Source organism: Pantherophis guttatus, chromosome 2 (genome assembly GCF_059756535.1).
Source record: "Pantherophis guttatus breed Tessera chromosome 2, ASM5975653v1, whole genome shotgun sequence".
NCBI classification, from domain to species: Eukaryota; Metazoa; Chordata; class Lepidosauria; order Squamata; family Colubridae; genus Pantherophis; species Pantherophis guttatus.
Window position 1 is genome coordinate 175,005,084 of NC_142064.1, and position 17,899 is coordinate 175,022,982.

General features: G+C 38.8%; 1 protein-coding gene across 2 annotated transcripts in view; it reads left to right on the forward strand.

The window, feature by feature from the left end:
* The first annotated feature begins 1,634 nt into the window (after positions 1 to 1,634).
* Positions 1,635 to 17,899, forward strand: part of FABP6 (fatty acid binding protein 6) — a 36,982-nt gene continuing 20,717 nt past the window's right edge. The window contains exon 1 of one of the 2 annotated variants that reach the window (XM_060688600.2): positions 1,635 to 1,768. In XM_060688600.2, coding sequence (XP_060544583.2) covers positions 1,744 to 1,768 — 25 coding nt within the window. In that variant the 5' untranslated portion in view covers positions 1,635 to 1,743. Of the gene's footprint in view, positions 1,769 to 16,370; positions 16,468 to 17,899 lie in introns of those variants that run through there. The other variant, XM_034406521.2, reaches the window with a different exon arrangement.

Here is a 17,899-nt window from a genome sequence, read left to right on the forward strand (position 1 = left end):
AATAAAATCTTAAGAATCATTTTAAAAATATCTTAAATCATTGTAAAATTACAACAATCGCACATTTAATGCAATGTGTGAATAATGATTTGCTTTAGACTAAAAGATGAACTTCAAACAAACATTTTTTGTTTGAATTTCAAAGTCATATCTCTTATATTGAGATGATTTTGATTCAGTCTCAAAACAATATTTCCAGAAGAGATGGCAAAAATAAATAAATAAATAAATAAAATCAGGAGTCTGGTGGCATTTTTCTAGCAAACATATTTAGTTGGAAAAGATGTTGACCAGATCCCCTCTTTTTTTTTTTTTTTGCCATTATAGAATAACATGACTCTCATGATATTAGAAGGTCTAGAGAATTACTGTTTGAAGGAATGTGTGAAATCATTTGCACACTTGTTGGATCCTGATTGTAGCATATCACATGTGCTATATAACTTCTCATCCTGCAAGATACAGCTGTGTGAGTTTGCAGATACATTTTTTCTACATAAACTTTTAGGAATCACCATCTATCATAGAATGAATGTTTGGGGTTCAAATAAGTATATTGAGTCAGATATTAAGTCCCATTTAATTCAGTGTGTCTTAAAGTATAAGGTTGTAGCCCTCCTACTCGAAAAACCTTGAGGAAGGATGTTTGGATTTGTATGCAAACTTGATTCACAACTAATAGAGGTACGGAGCCAAACAAAAATTCAGAATAACAGAATAGCAGAGTTGGAAGGGATGTTGGAGGAATTCTAGTCCAACCCCATGCTCAGGCAGGAAACCCTATATAATTTCAGACAAAGTGTCGCCCAATCTCTTCTTTAAAAGCCTCCAGTTTTGTGCAAGAGAGAACTCATAACAAACACATAAATGAGAGGATTGAGCACCAAATGTTGAGAATATCTTTTAATTCAGCAGTTAAATACAGGTATTATATCTAGGTTTACAGATCAATGGCAGGCAGTCAAATTCTTTTCATTGCCACAAAGTCAGAAAATGAAAAGAATTGATTCTGCCTCAGACGTAAAGTATCTTATTCACAATATAATTTGAAATTTTGGAAAGCTGGAAAGAGGAATGGTTTACAAAATAAGAGATTTTACTAGTTTTAGGAGGGCCTAAGTCCTTCAGGAGGTGAATGCCTTGAATTTTATTCTTTTCATGAAAAGAAGGAAAGGATTAAAACCAAAGGGAGCACTTTGACTAATTAAGTGCACTGCACAATAGTTGTGCAGTGAATCTTTGATGGGGTCTTGTAAGGTCAATTCACAGTAGATGGTTGTGAGAATAAAACAGACTATTTCTGGTCCTCTTCATTTTAACTGAAATTAAATATGACTTTTAGATTTGAGTCCAATGCAATAAAGTGTTGAAAATGTCCAATATTTCAAACTGACGTGAAACTGGCGGCCCACAGGCCAGATGCATCATGCGCAGGCCATGCTCAGATTGCTCACCCCAGCTCCACGGAGGGAAAAAACATTGTGATATGTCATGAGATGGCAACGTGACGTGGTGAGCTTGAAACCCATGCTTTAGCACATATCCTTCACAACTCATTCTTGAACACACTTCATTCAGATGGATATAAAGACTTCCCTAGATACTGAAAGACAATACGGTAGCTGCAGAAGATTTAACCGCTATCCTCATATTTCAACATGCTTATTTCATTGAAAGAGGTAATGGGGAAATAAACATCAATATTCAGAAAAATTCAGGAGAAAAACTGCCCTGCTTGTTCTGATGAGTTCATCTCAAACCTCTGATGGTAAGTTTAAAATATTACAACTGTTTTAGAAACATGTTTTGAAATGTGATTTTAATTTCTTACTGGTCCAAATTAAGCTAATCACAGTAATCCCTCCTTTTAGGTAACATTTTTCACTACCGGTATTTATTATGATAAAAAGATATCTATCTTTGCCATTGTACACATTCTGTATTGGAATAGGTGTATGCATTTTGTGGATTTAATTTTAAATGTTGATAGAAACTAATAGGCTCTGAGGTGGTCCTGTACTGTTAAATTGGATGTTCATCCAGATTTCTGCAGCCAGGTGTTATAGCCCTAAAATTATGGCCCTGTGATCCAAAAGCCTGGAGCTGATCACCATAGAAACTAGTGTCAATATATAATTCTCTAACGATATAGTGACCTTTGCAGCAGCCGCAGGGTCACGTGATCAAAACTCAAACATTTGGCAACGGACTCATATTTATGACAGTTGCAGTGTCCCGGGATTCTGTGATCACCTTTTGTGACTTTCTGACAAGCAAAGTCAATGGGGAAACCAGATTCACTTTACGAACGTGATAACAACTGCAGTGATTCACTTAAGAACTGGCAAGAAAGGTCGTAAAATGGGGCAAAATTCATTTAAGAACTGCCTTGCTTGGCAATGGAAATTTTGGACTCAAGTTGAGGACGACCTGTATAAGGTTGAGCTGAAAAAAACAACAACAACCTGCCCCAAATAAACCCACAATCTCCATAGCTGGGTGGGGGCATGACCCTAGATCAATAGTCCACCTCTAACCATCTTCTCTATGTCTTTATTATACTACCACTTTTTGCTGTTACGGGAGGTTCTGCATTCTTAGCAGTGACAGCAATTGATTGAGCTTGTCTGGGTTGTGAAGCTAAACAGTGTCTGATCAGATTAAAACTGAATGAGAAACCATCAGGGGATTGCTGGGTAGTAGACTGTGATAGGAGTTATTGACTGACTTTATACCAAACTAGTTTGTATGTACATAGCATAAATAATTTGCAACAGCATTAAAGAGTAATTTATTTGTATGGATTGTTTTTATTTCTTTATTATTTTTATAAATAACTCAAAGCGGCGAACATACCTCATACAGGTAGTCCTTGACTTACAACAATTCGTTTAGTGACTGTTTGAAGTTACAGCGGCAATGATAAAAATGATTTACGACCATTTTTCCCACTTATGACCATTGCAGCATCCCCATGGCCATGGGTTTACACTGGAATGTTTGACAACTGGTTCGTATTTATGACGGTTGCAGTGTACTGGAGTCATGTGATCACTTTTTGTGACTTTCTAAGAAGCAAAGTCAATGGGAAAGCCGGATTCATTTAACAAAGGTATTAACCTTTGCAATGATTCACTGTGGCACTGTGGATTTAACAATTGCAACCATTCACTGTGGCAAGAAATGGAGCAAAACTCAACAAATTTCTCACTTAGCAACATAAATTTTGGGCTCAATTGTGGTTCTTAATTGAGGACTCCCTATACTTCTTCCTCCTGCTATTTTTCCCACAACAGCAACCTACTGCATAACTCAAGAACCTTTCTTTATATCCGAATGATTTATGGTGGGCACGCCTGCACAATACCATAATGTGGAATTGCATAAACTGGAGCCCCCTTTTCAGAGGATGTTTTCTCTGTATGCCAATCATGCAGCCATAATTTTTTGATACCTCCCCAAAGGTTAATTTGGATCATGCAAAGTGCAGTGATAAATGAATGCCACCCTCTTGTCTCTGAGCTTATCTTGCACTTATTGGTTGGCAAGCACCTTGTCTAATGCAAATTATCTCTGAATGCTTGCAAATGTACCTAGATGCTTCTCAGCCCCATTAAGATGGAAATAAGGTTGACAACTTTTCAGTCAGCCTTTATTAACAATGCGGTTAAGTTTCTTTGTGTTTTCATCTATTGAATGCCTGAAAGAATTTTCATCCAAGTAAAATTTGTTGAAAAGTAGAATACCCTTTAAATTAAGGAGGCAGAAGTGAATATATTTAGAAAGTCATTATTCACTATGAATGTGGAGACCCAGGTTCAGCTCTATTCTTAGCTTGATGGAACTTATATAGTTACTCCGTTTTGGGGTGGAAATGGAAAGGAGTGCTGTATAGGTCACCTTGTAAATCCTGAGTGAAAGGTATGATATAAATATATTTTTTAAAAAATTAAAAACATGAATGAACCACAAAAAAGGTTTATACATTTTGACTTATAAATCATGTTTAGATCACATGACACATCTATTTATTAGCCTTTATGCTAAGGCCATGTGTGATGCAGTTTTCTAATCTATTGTGTTGTATATTGTGTTTCTTCAGTATATAGACTGAAGAAAAAGAAATGCCCTGAATAATAAATAAAAGTGTTGGCAAAATATTAAGAGAGCCAACAAGAGAGCAAGTTTGCATGTCATATAAAGCTGTAGTTTGCTTAACCTTGATATGCCTAATTAATCACAAATGGTTGAGTTCTCAAAACACATGCTATATAACCAATGGTTTACAACTTACAGTTGGCTGACTTGACCCAATATAGTATGTCAGAACTAATCAAGCCAGAAGTATTCTAGGATAAGCTTTGCGGTTATGACTGCATTTGAGTTAACTAAAAATAGATACTGTATTCTGTCAGATGACTCTTAAGAAAATGCACCTATGTGAATATATTCTGTGCCTCTAATGAAAGGGGAGCCAGTCCACATGGCTTATGTAGAAAAATGCTGTTATTTAATGTGTCACACAAAGGTTAATATTGTTTTAGGATAATGAGTTCCTGCCCTCATTTGTGTTAGGTTGGCTTGGTAAGCAGTTCTTGTGGAGTTTTGTACTATGAAATATAAATCTGCTGAAGAATTCTGTGAATCATATTCATAATAGTTTTCCCTTGGCCCACAAAAATAATAAAAAAACTGCTAGCTGTAGTACTCTGCTTTTTATCTGGTATGAAAACATCTGCAGTGTTATTATGGAAGGGTTGAAAGTGAAAAATTATTTTCCATAAGAAGACGGACTTTGTTACTGCTAATACTGCTACAGTATTTTTGCTGTAGAATCTTCCTGAAAAGGAAGGAAGGAAGCAAGGAAGCAAGGAAGGAAGGAAGGAAGGAAGGAAGGAAGGAAGGAAGGAAGGAAGGAAGGAAGGAAGGAAGGAAGGAAATGATACAGCTGTTAGATCATAATGAAAAGGATAAGAAGGGGAGCCCACCCCAGCACAAGAGAAATGTCTGCCTCTGTGATTATTCTAGTGACTTTCACCATTCTTTAGTGAGACAAACATGTATTTTTTCAGCTGTCAGATCTAAACAAGCATTCTGCAGGAAAATCTGTTGATCAGGAAGGTCTGTTGAACTGAAAGCCCTATCCCATTAGCCTTCAGTGGTAGACTGCTGCCTGGTATTTGTTAAGCAGTATTTTGGAAGCCCTGTAGCTTTTGTTACTATTAGGGCTGCCATTGCCAATTTCTTTTCTCTTGTAGGGTCCTCTATGTGCCTTTAGGAGCCTATGAAAAATAAAAATTGAGAAAGTAGAAATTCTTCCAGTATCCAGATCGTGCAAACATTTCTTCCAGTGGAGGCCTATCAGCAGTCAGAAATGGGCTTCAGTGGGAGAAGAAGCAGGCAGCAGAACAAGCTTCTCTTTTGATAGGCCAGTGCCCATGTCTAAGGAGAAATGCTTGTATCAAGAAACACTTGCTAGCACAACTGTAGATTTTCATCTTGAAAATGAATTCTTCAGCAACTGTGTATTGTTTTATATCAAATAATTTAATACAATCTAAACATTTTGGATTTACCACAGCCTATCAGTTATTTCTGCTGGGAATTATAGGAATTGCAGGATACGATGTTGGGAGTAGGGTAATTAATAGGTGGGGGAAGCCTTTAAAAACTGTAAGGTACTTATAGAACCTCTCTTCTCTTCTACTTCCTTTATTCCACTCCTAGCATGAGCAATAGTTCTTGGCACTCTACACCCTGCCTTAATCAGCAGATTTATTTCCTGCAACTCAGTCAATTTGCATGATTAGAAAAGTAAGTCCTTTGTGGGCTACTTTCTCCTCTTCTTGGCAGAAGTCTTATGTTTTGTAACATTTGCTTGGCAGGCAAAGCCATTTACAGAGTAGTATTGAAACCATCATGATAGCCACATTGGTCCATGAGAAAAAGAAATCAGTGTCCCTCATAGAACAGTCCCATTTGTTCTTTAGTGCTTCAGTCACTTCCTGATCTGATGGGTTGATGGACATCATTTCATTAGGCTTGTCTGTCAGTGCTGGCTTCTTTGAAGGTCTTTTTGGGAGCTTGGGAATACTGTAATCAGAGACAATCAAAAACAAAATGTGTTCAAGGTTCACGAGAGATCTTCATATAGATTATAGCAAAAAAAGAAAACTAAGGAAAATCTGCCAAAATTAGGAAAGGTGCTTCAGCTGTGCAGATGCAATCCTTTCAAAATCAATTTTAAGGCAGAGATTGTGGACTAATGAGGGTAGATGCTCTCTGAAAACTCTAAAGTTTGTGCATTCCTTTGTGCTATTTTTGTTGGATATTGCTTTGTGATACAAAACGGGTTATCCCTGTTGTCCATTTTCATTTGATTTCAATTGTATCTTCGTGCTTGTGGATAGATTTCTGAGATCTGGACTATAAAGATAAAATTCCCAAAATATAAAACTAAATATCAATGTACACAATTCTATGTACACTGTATCCTGTCAAATCCATTTCTATTTCTAAGAGCCGCAGTGGCGCAGTGGTTAGAATGCATTACTGCAGGCTACTTCTGCTGACTGCCAGCTGCCAGCAATTTGGCAGATTGAATCTCACCAGGCTCAAGGTTGACTCAGCCTTTCAGCCTTCCATCCTTCCGAGGTGGGCAAAATGAGGACTCAGATTGTTGGGGGCCATAGATTGACTCTGTAAGCTGTTTAGAAAGGGCTGTAAAGCACTATGAAGTAGTATATAAGTCTTAAGTGCTATTGCTATTGCTATGACTAGCCTCATGCTTGGGGTATTAGTGGGTAAGGATGCAGACATGTTTTCCAGCTGAGACAATATTGTTAGAATACAATGTGTGGAGTGCTAGAGAAGAGTTACAGAACCCTCTGGTTTAGTTGGTAAGAAATGAGGAACTATGGCTGAGTTATAGATCTTTGTAGCTGAGGATTTATTTCAAGTCCTTGAAAGGCTGATTAGCCCCTCTTCTGGCACTGGAGTACTTCTTGTCTGTCTTGCAGAAGCCTGAGTTTACTAGCAGTGCTAGTGGATGAGACCTTTGAGGAAAGTACTGTGCAGGTTGTAGCAGGTCTAGGTATGTTGCGGCTGCTAGTGGAGAGCCAGCTTTTAATTGTGAGTTTTCTCATTGGACTTTTCTCTGGGGACTCTGTTACATTTTGATTGCTGTAGAGGCTAGTCTGGAGCAGCATGTTTCCTGGCGGTGTAGTCCTCTTTCTATCAGCAGAAATCCGAATGTTAGAATAACGGAGTTGGAAGGGACCTTGGAGGTCTTCTAGTCCAACCCCCTGCCCAGGTAAGTGCATGTAACATAGATGTCTGTGCGAGTAAGATTATCAGCCCTGCTGTCAAGCAAAACCAAGCATTTAGTAGTGAGTGCCATACCATGTGCACTAATCAAACAGGTGGCAAGAAAGTAGGGGCAGTCAGGCACAATACAGGTTATGTAGACAGTAAACACAGGGTCAATCAAAATGGACTCAAATGTCTATACACCATGCACAGAATATGAGGAATAAACAGGGAGAATTAGAAATTCAAGTAAATGAGGGCAGATATGATATTGTTGCCATTACGGAAACTTGGTGGGATGAAACCCACAAATGGAACCTACAGCTAGAGGGATATAAATTATTTAAAAGAAATAGACCAAATAAAAGAGGAGGTGGAGTTGCACTATATATAAGAAATAACTACATCTCTACAGAAATAGAGTACAACAATGATGAAAATTATCTTCAATTCATTTGGGTCAATATTAAAGAAGGGAGGGAATGACATTGCCATAGGTCTATACTATAGGCCACCCTAATCCAACCAAACAAACAGAGGAAGTAGATGAACTTTTTGCTAGTCAGCTAACTAAGGTATGTAGGAAGCACATCACAATAGTAATAACTACCCTGACATCAACTGGGAGACAAACTCTGCACCAGGTGGAAGATCCAACAGGCTCCTAACAAACCTAGCAGACAACTTTGTTTCCCAAAAAGTAGAGAAGGGAACAAGGGGATCAGCCATATTGTACTTAATTCTCACTAACAGAGATGAAATGATAGAAGGTGTTGAAGCTACAGGAACCTTGGGGGCAAGTGATCACGCAATATTGGAATTCAACATTATGCAAACACAAGTAGTAGAACAAAGTTAAACTAGAGTCTTGGACTTTAAGAAAGCTAATTTCAATAAACTTAGATGAGAATCCTCAAGGGGAAAACAACTCAAGAAGCTTGGGAAATTTTGAAAAGTGAGATTATAAAAGCCCAGTCAAGCACAATACCAATGAAGAAGAAAAATAATAGCTCTCAAAAGAAACTAGCATGGCTGCATAAAGAACTCTCTGACAAATTGAAAGACAAAAAGGACAAGTATAAAAAGTAGAAAGAGGGGCAAATAACTAAGGCAGAATATCAGCAAATAGCCCAAGCCTGTAAAGATGAAGTGAGGAAAGCTAAGGCTCACAATGAACAAAGGCTTGCAACAAAAGTAAAAAATAACAAAAAAAGCATTCCAACATGTTAAAAACAAGAAAAAAGTCAAGGAAACAATTGGCCCATTGCTGGGAGAAAGTGGCAAGAAGGTGACAAGCAACAGGGAGAAAGCAGAACTACTTAACTCATTTTTTGCATCTGTCTTTATGCAAAAGGAAAAAACAGTCCAACCTATCAAAAACAGCACCACAAAAAACAGATTAAGATCACAAGTTAAAATAGGGAAGAAAATGGTAAGTGAACACCTGTCTACCCTAGATGAGTTCAAATCACCAGGACTGGATGGATTATACCCCCAAGGTTCTGAAGAAACTGGCAGACGAGATCTCAGAACCACTGAACTATATTTTTCAAAGATCCTGGAGCACAGGGGAACTGCCAGAGGACTGGAAAAGACTGATGTAGTTCCCATCTTCAAAAAAGGGGAAAAAAACAGATCCAGTAAACTACAGACCTATCAGCCTCACCTCAATACCTGGAAAGATTCTGGAAAAGATAATCAAGCAACAAATCACTGAACATCTAGAAGCAAACAAAGTAATAACCAAAAGCCAACATGTGTTTGTCAAAAACAGATCAATCTTATTGCATTCTTTGACAAAGAGACAAAATTAGTGGACCAGAGGAATACTGTCGATATAATTTACTTGGACTTCAGTAAAGCATTTTATAAAGTAGATCATAACCTACTACTAGATAAAGTAGAAAAATGTGGGTTAGACTGCATCACCACTAGATGGATTCATAACTGGCTGACCAATCACACTCAACGTGTAGTCCTCAATTGAACTGCATCTACATGGAGGGAAGTATGAAGTGGAGTGACCCAAGGCTCTGTTTTAGGCCCAGTACTCTTCAACATCTTCATAATGACTTGGACAAGGCGATAGATGGGGAACTCATCAAATTTGCAGATGATACCAAGCTGGCAGGAATAGCCAACACTCCAGAATATAGGCTCAAGATACAGAAGGATCTTGACAGACTTGAACATTGGGCACAATCTAACAAAATGAAATTCAACAGTGAAAAAAGTAAGGTTCTACATTTAGGTAAAAAAACCAAAATGCAGTACATGTGGTACTTTGCTCAATAGTAATAATTGTGAGAGGGATCTTGGAGTCCTAGTGGACAACAATTTAGATACCCTGCTTTCCCCAAAATAAGACATCCCCTGACAATAAGCCCAATTGGGCTTTTGAGCGCATGGCAATAAGGCCAAGCACTTATTTCAGGGTTCAAAAAATATAAGACAGGATCTTATTTTGGGGGAAACACGGTATGAGCCAGCAGTGTGCAGCAGCTGCCAAAAAAACCAACACAATTCTGGGCTGCATAAACAGAGGGATAGAATCAAGATCATGTGAAGTGTTAATACCACTTTATAATGCCTTAGTAAGGCCACACTTGGAATACTGCATTCAGTTTTGGTCGCCACGATGTAGAAAAGATGTTGAGACTCTAGAAAGAGTGCAGAGAAGAGCAACAAAGATGATTAGGGGACTGGAGGCTAAAACATATGAAGAACGGTTGCAGGAACTGGATATATCTAGTTTAATGAAAAGAAGGACTAGGGGAGACATGATAGCAGTGTTCCAATATCTCAGGGGTTGCCACAAAGAAGAGGGAGAGTAGAACAAGAAGCAATGGGTGGAAACTAATCAAGGAGAGAAACAACTTAGAACTAAGGAGAAATTTCCTGACAGTTAGAACAATTAATAACCCTATTAATTTTGGATTGTTGGGGACAGAAATATTCTGTATCAATTAATTTTCTGTCCCCGCTGTTCAGTTTAAATGTTTTTCCAGAAAATCTGTGAATTTAATGCTAAGTAACTCAGTCCCTTTTTTTGATGGATGCAATCCATCTCTTTTGTACAGTTTTTCATTGGACCAGCTGCAGATATCATGACTAATAAAACCAAAGCCTTCCCTTTTACACCACTCCTTTAGCCACACATTAAACTCCACTACACACTGGCCTTTCCCTTTTTGTTCCTTATATACTGGTAAAACCTCTGAAAAGATAAGCCTACAACCTATACTACTAAGATCATACCCCAAGTTCGGGAAATAATTCTGCACAGAAAGTACATCCTTTTGGGACAGATCGTTTGTGCCAAGATATATAATAGCATCAACATCATGCCTCTTGTCTCTGCTGGCAGTAGCACCTGGCAGACACCTGACTTCTTTCAAAACCTCCATATCTTTTCCTAAATTTACATCCCTTACAATTGAATCACCAACCAGAAGGTAGCTTCTCTTTTTGGATACCGTGCTCTTCTTGTGTGACCGATGTGTAATATCTGATTCACACTTTCCCCTTTCCAAAGTAAGTTCTTCATCTCGGACCACGAATGTAACCTGGGACAGTTTGGTTACTGGGCTACATCATCAATCTGGGAGCTGCTCCACAGAAAGAGCTCAGAAATGTTTCTTTCTCAGAAATCTGCCATCTGGGTTTTGGGGCTAACAGGTAGTGGGGCTGCACCACCACTGTCCCCCTTAGTCTCTTACCATGATATTCTTCTGAACCATCTCCAAGGGACCATCTGCTATGATTCTCCTTACTAAAGGTAGTTCCATTTGTTGGTGTTGGGAGGCAGGATATCAACCTGGAGATTTCTACTTTGTGGAAGCCTTGTGAGTTTCTCCATTCTATTTTAAATTATAAGACAATGCTGGGGTAGGGCATCCATTGGCATTAGGTTCAGTATCATCAGCCTGCTAATGATTGCCAATTATATATCTTGTCACTGGGTTGAAGTGGTGGTGAGGTGGAAATGTTGATCCAGAACCTTGACTCTTATCAGGTTTGGATAGAGAAGAGCAGACTCTAAATGAAAGTAGCTTTTGGTTTATGGATTTCAAGGAAGTTCATCTTTGATTCTGAAGTTGTATTTCCTCATTCAGAAATGGCTGCAATTTGAGGTTTCCTTTAGATTTACAACTCCTACAGCTCTGGCTAGGAGAGCTTTTGCATAGCTGTAGTGTGTACACCAATTGCTCTATTCCTGAACTGGGAGACTACATTCACAATCACTATTTATAGTATTTCCTAGTCACCTCCCATTGGGATGAGCTATAAGTATGGCTGTTGTGGAAGAGCATTTGGAAGCTACAGAATGAATGGGCCAGGCAGTTAAATACTGTATATTATTGGATGATGTCACTGTTTGGGAACTGCACTGGTTGCCAGTCAATTTCTGGGTATGCTGCTTATAATTTTGATGCTGCTTATAATTTTTAAGACCCTATATAGCTCTGGATCTGGTTATTTGAGGGATTGTCTTCAGGAATGATTGTGGTATGTAATCAAAAAAAATCAAGGGTGATTGGATCACATGTAAAAAAAAAACAGGCACAAATCCAATCTCCTTGTCATAACTACTTTTTTTTTTATCAGACCCTATGGATAACCCTGGCATTTGATAAGATTTGGGTGGCTATATTTACATTTCCTAATGGCTGTTTTAAAAGAATCTGTCTACTGTAACTATCTTTCATGCAGAAACCTTTTCCTGTCCCTGCATGTTGACTTTTTGAAGAAGTAGAAAGAAATGTGTTCATGAGTAACGGTTAACAAAGCTCTTGTCTTCTAAAATTCAAAACATCAAATGAAAATGGTTCATTGTTCTCATTAAAAACCCATTTATTTTCTTCCTGAATTCTCACAGGAAAATAATTAAACTGAAGGCTGATGAAGAGGCTAGTCTTAGACTTAGATGATGCATTACACTGCATGAAAAATGAAAAGTCACAAGAGAATTTAGTTCAGAATATACCCATATGTAAATAAAAGTGATGTAATATAATACTGCCCAAGTATAAATAAAACTTTTCAAAACCAGATTGAGTACAAAATCCAGGTTTTCCTTTTAAGCAAAAAATTGAAATATTGGAACCAAACACTCTCTTTTCCTGTTCCTCTTTCTTTGCTGGGCTTGGAGATATAAAAGATAAAGAAATAGTGAATTGCCACAAACATATGCTCAGTTTGCTACTAAGATTACATCTCGTTTGTTTCTACAAGCACATCTTCAAGATAAAATGCAGCATCCGCTATCAAGTCCCTCTAGAGTGACAATTGTGATTCACAACAATGGGCCCGTTCACCCTGGGTGTGAGGCAGGAGAATGGGGTTGATTAGGAACTGGAAATGGCTAAGATGGATGATGAAACCATCAATGCTGAACAGCCTTTGTGTATTTCTGGAAGAGGGTGAAACCTCAGGTCTTTGGTCTTTCAGGCCTAGTCCCGCATCCTCTACCATAGAATACCCCCTTTCATCAAAGACTGAGGAAGTAAGGCCTGCTGCACAAAAGACCTCCTCTTCCGGCTTCCCAGCATTGGCTTCTTTCCATATTTTCCAAACCCAGCTCAGACTCCCCTCTGTGCAGATAAAAAGAAAACATCTCTGATCCAGCGTCAGCTGCTTGCTTGGGCTGGCGATCATCACAGTTATATTTTTATCATTTTGTGCAACCTATTATTTAATTGGACTACATTTATTTTGGGTATTGACCATAGTGGAGCAATTCTCTCTGGCTTCCAAGCTGACTCAGAATGATACAGTTCTTTCAACGTTATAGTTTATTTTATTATTTTATTTTTCACGCTTTTGAGTCAGTATTTTTATTTTTTGATGGCCACTCACAGAGTGAGTGACTGACTTAAGGTCACCCAGGTGCCTTTGTGCCTAAGGTGGGATTAGAACTCAGTCTTCTGGTTTCTAGCCCGATGCCTTAACCACTAACCAACCTGATTCTGGTAATGGTTTATTAGAGGCCTCTTAATGATTTTTGAAGCTCCAGCTTCAATTATAGGCTTATATCTCAGCCTAGATGTTGAAAATGGAAAGCCTTGAGAAATTCTTCACTCTAGCTTACTAGCTGCTTAATTACCAAGGAAGAGAACACAGAGCAACGATAGAAAGTCATTAGTAAATTTTAGCTGATCTTGAAAAAAGCTAAGGAGTGACTTAGATGGAAGAAATATCAGGGCTAGAGGCCAGATTGGGAAGTCATAAGATCCCAAAAGAAGGCAATGGCAAATATTTCTGCCAAGGAAACAGTGGCACTCTCCTACCATTGGGCAGGAGATATAGAAGCATAGCCAGTTGTACGAATAGGCTGAACAGCTTTTATCTGTGGGCTGCCAGACTCTGGAATGCCACATAACGTAAGTATGTAGTATGATAGACTTGCAGGGCCGGTGCAACATGCAACATGCTCATATTGGCGCAATATATTATAATGTAATGTAATGTTATGCACATGTATATGTATAGAGGATTGTGTGTTTGTTAGTATGATTTACTGGGTTAGGGATTTTCTTTCTTTCACTGTGAGTTATTGAGATGTACTGTGTTGGGGTGGGGGTGCACTAAGTGAGAGGCTCAGCCAATCTCATTGTACACATGTTGTGCATTGACAATAAAGGTTTGAAATTGAAATTGAAATTGGATGTTAATGGACATACCAGAATCAAGCTTGTCTTAAGGGAGATTGATCTTTAAAATAAAAGTTTCTTCAGGAAGAGAGAATGGATCAATTCAGCAAAAAAATGGCAGTTAAGAAACAGATTAAAGGATGAGACTAATTCTGCCAGTTCAGATTTTGGTTGGATCTACAGATTTTTCAATTCAGAGATCTGTTATGGTCACACAGCAGAACATAAGTATATTTTGAACCAGTGCAAATGAAACTGCTGAAGACATCTTAAAGTGTGTTGAGGCTGTTCTGGAGATGTTCCTGTGGAGTATTCCTGAAATGATGGGTTGCAGTCTTGAATCCTTCCTCTTTGAACACATCTGGCATTGCACCTGCTACTTCAAACAGAGAAAGGAGGAAGGAGGAAGAACCTAGGGTTGGTCATTCCAGCTGTGAAATGTCTTGGAGAAGAGAAGAGACTTGCAGCTGTTCAGTATTGGTTTGGGGTGGGATAGAGGAACAGAAAATAAAATGAGAACTGGAAGGTCAATATTTTTTAAAACACTGCAAGGTAAATACTAGCCTTTAAGTAATTGCACAGATATAGGGGGCAATGTGAAAAAAAATAGGCACTGTGCTTGCCAAGTAATAGGAGCCAGCAAGAGTTTTTTTTCAACAGTGTTTGGTTAACATGCCAGTCTACAAGCAACTTGATTGTGAGGCTGTAGAGAATCTTGGCATTATGAATTTGACTTATTATCTCCCACTTAAAAGTGAAAGTATTTCTTCTGCATTTCAGTCTCGGACTTGGTGTGAAGCTACCATGATGCTCTAGTTCCATAATGGTGAACCTATGGCTCATGTGCCACAGGTGGCACGCAGTGCCCTCTCTGTGGACACACAAGCCATCGCCCCAGTTCAGCTCTGCTGTGCATGTGCACACGCCTCCCGCCGACCATCTGGTCATCTGGTCTCTGCCGCGCAGAGGGAGCAAGGTGTGTGCAGGGGGCTGTGGTGTGCAGGGGGGCCGTGCATGCATGCATGGGGGCAGGGGCCGCATGTGCATGCATGGGGCAGGGGCCACATGTGCATGCATGGGGCAGGGGCCGCATGTGCATGCATGGGGCAGGGGCCACATGTGCATGCATGGGGGGCACATGCCTGGGAGGCACACGTGCATTGCATTTTGGTGGTTCGAGCAGGCGGATGCGCATTCACGTGCGCACACGTGCACTTTGGACACTCGGTCCAGAAAAGGTTAGTCATCACTGCTCTAGCTTGTACAAACTTGGTTTTAATGCTAATTAGAAACTACAACTAGTACACAGTTGTAGCAGCTTTCATGTTAATTGAGATAACTCAACACTATCCTAAAACACCAATATTGTGGAGTTGGTTTGTTACAAAGGTGCTAGGTGTCCCCCTCCCCCAATTCAGCAAAAAATAAAATAAATTTAAAAAAGGGGGGGCTTACTAGACTCCTCAGTGGATGTTCACAAAGGTTATAGTTGGTTGTAGTTTTTATGTTGGAAAAGCAATACTTTTTGAAGGCATATATAATTTGATCCTGTATACAGGTACTCCTCTTCAGTGACTGCTTCATTCAGCAGTTGTTCACAGTTACAGTGATGATGAGAAAGTAATCCTCACATTTACAACCTTCATATGTCTGTAAAGTAAAGGAAAACTGAAGATCATAAGCAGTGACAGTTTCACTTACTAACCACTTCACTTAATGACTGACTTGTGTTTGTGTTCTGGTTATGATTGCTAAATGAGGACTACCTGTAGTGGTAGTTTCTTATTGACTGGGAGAAAGTTCAGATTCACTGATGTTTATGTGCTGTTAATTATAGTTCAAAAATCTGGACTTGGTCCATGTAGGATTAGCTCTGGACTTGTGCTTAGTCTGTCAGCAGAATGATTACCCTGTGTTCCTGGAAAGTTGCTTATATACCAGAAGACTGACATGAAATCTCTTTCATACTTTCAGCCATTGAACTGAATCTTTTTGGTGGAAAGGAATAACTGAACAGTGCAATTCCACATGATCAAGGGTTAATGTTTAAAAATTGAGTCATAGTAACGCCTCAATTATTATTGCATCTGAATTGCAATCTGAATTGCATCTGAATTGTAGCTATGTAAAATGATTCAAAGGGTTTTCCATCTTTTTATCTTTCTATGCATATTTGTTGCTTTGTTTTATTGGGCTTTTAATGTTTTTAATATTTTAATCATATTCACATTTTGGTTGTCGAAGAGAGGGAAAAAAAAAAAACAAGTAAAAAGAACACCCCCCCCCCAAATCTTTCTGTCTGCTGATTATTTCCAATGCATGTTGGGAAATAACAAGCTAGTGAAACCAAGCTTGCAATGAAACCCCGCCCTCTGAAGCTGTCTCTCCTAGAGAATCTCCTCTGTGAAGCAGGAAGCTGGCAAGCAGGAGCAGAACTTGACACCAGACCAGACTATTATGAGAATATAATAGTGATGTCCTCTACATCCATAGCTGAGCCAGGAAAGTAAGAAACCAAAAATGTAAATCTAAGGATGTTATAAATAGCAGGCATAATAATTCTACAGTGGCTGTCCTCCTTCATGATTATAGCTTCTTATATTTGCAGTAAAAGTGATTTATATACCTAAACCATATCCTCAGCTCCTCTCTGCCAACTCTTGAGTGCAGATTTGAGATCCGTTGCGTCCCCATTGAGAATGAAGCATTGAGATCTTCAGCCTCTCAATGCAGCACAGTATGTCCTATGCTTTGTCTCACACTTCCCAACTTTGTTTTGAAAAGTCTGTGATTGCCAAATCAGGACACAGGTCATACACCCTATTTATGCATCATAGCATATTGTGTTCTAGGCATATTCGCAATTGCATAATAAATGATGGAGTTCCAAGCAATATCTCTCCAACATAGATACTGTGGGGTCCTTGAGTCATATATACCTACATTCGAATTAGCTGTTTAATGCTGGTTTATTCCTAACATCAATAAAGACTGAGGCAGATTGGAGTAATTTATGTTTCAAGACAAATATTGAATGCTGCTTTATCAGCACACATTCATTTCCCATTAAATCTATAGCACGGTAAAAACAAAATCAGAAAATTCTAGATTTTTTAAAAAAACAGGGACTATTTCTTTGACCCCCTCCCTCCCTCTTTCTCTACATGTCCATTAGGATAGCCTGCCTTTTCTTTTGTTAACTGAAGGGGAGAAATGGAAGATTGCTGTTCAGTAGAAATGGGTTGATGACACAAAAGGAACCAGCCACCCTAAATACATTTCTGATGCATGCATTTGAAGATCCTTCAGTTAGTCAGTTATGCTGTCTCATGCTACTTTGCTGTTATACCTTCTCATTTTCTGTTTGCAGTGAAGAGACAAGATTACCAGAACATTTGTAAACCAGTATGAACAATTTCAGGCAACAATTAAAGCCATGTAATGTTCCATGTTCCTAGCTGTCATTTTCTTCTCATTACCAAAGGCTACCAAAGGATTTCTTCTTTCTCTGTGTTTATGAGTCAATCCTCTATGATTGACTATGGTAGTCAATCCAGCATCAACTATTCGCTTGTTCTCTTTTATTCTGTCAATTCTCTTGCTTCTCCAGCCACCTCTCCCCCTCCCATTTGTTTATTCATCATGCCTTGAGCCATGTTTACATAGTTATGAGTACTGCAAGGTGAGGCAATTTGATCAGTGTGGAAGTTAGAGGAGGTGCTTTGCAGGATGTTCCCATAAACATACCAATGAAACACCACCCTCACACCAGCAACAGAGAGGAAATTATTATTATGGCTTGTCACAAAATCAACCAGATGTTTAGACTGGATTTGGCACTTTTTCCACGTTATATTGCTTCCTTCCCAAGGACACAGGGTAGGTTCATGTGAATGTTTGATTATACTAAAGTATCGTCACAGGATGTAAGCTATTTG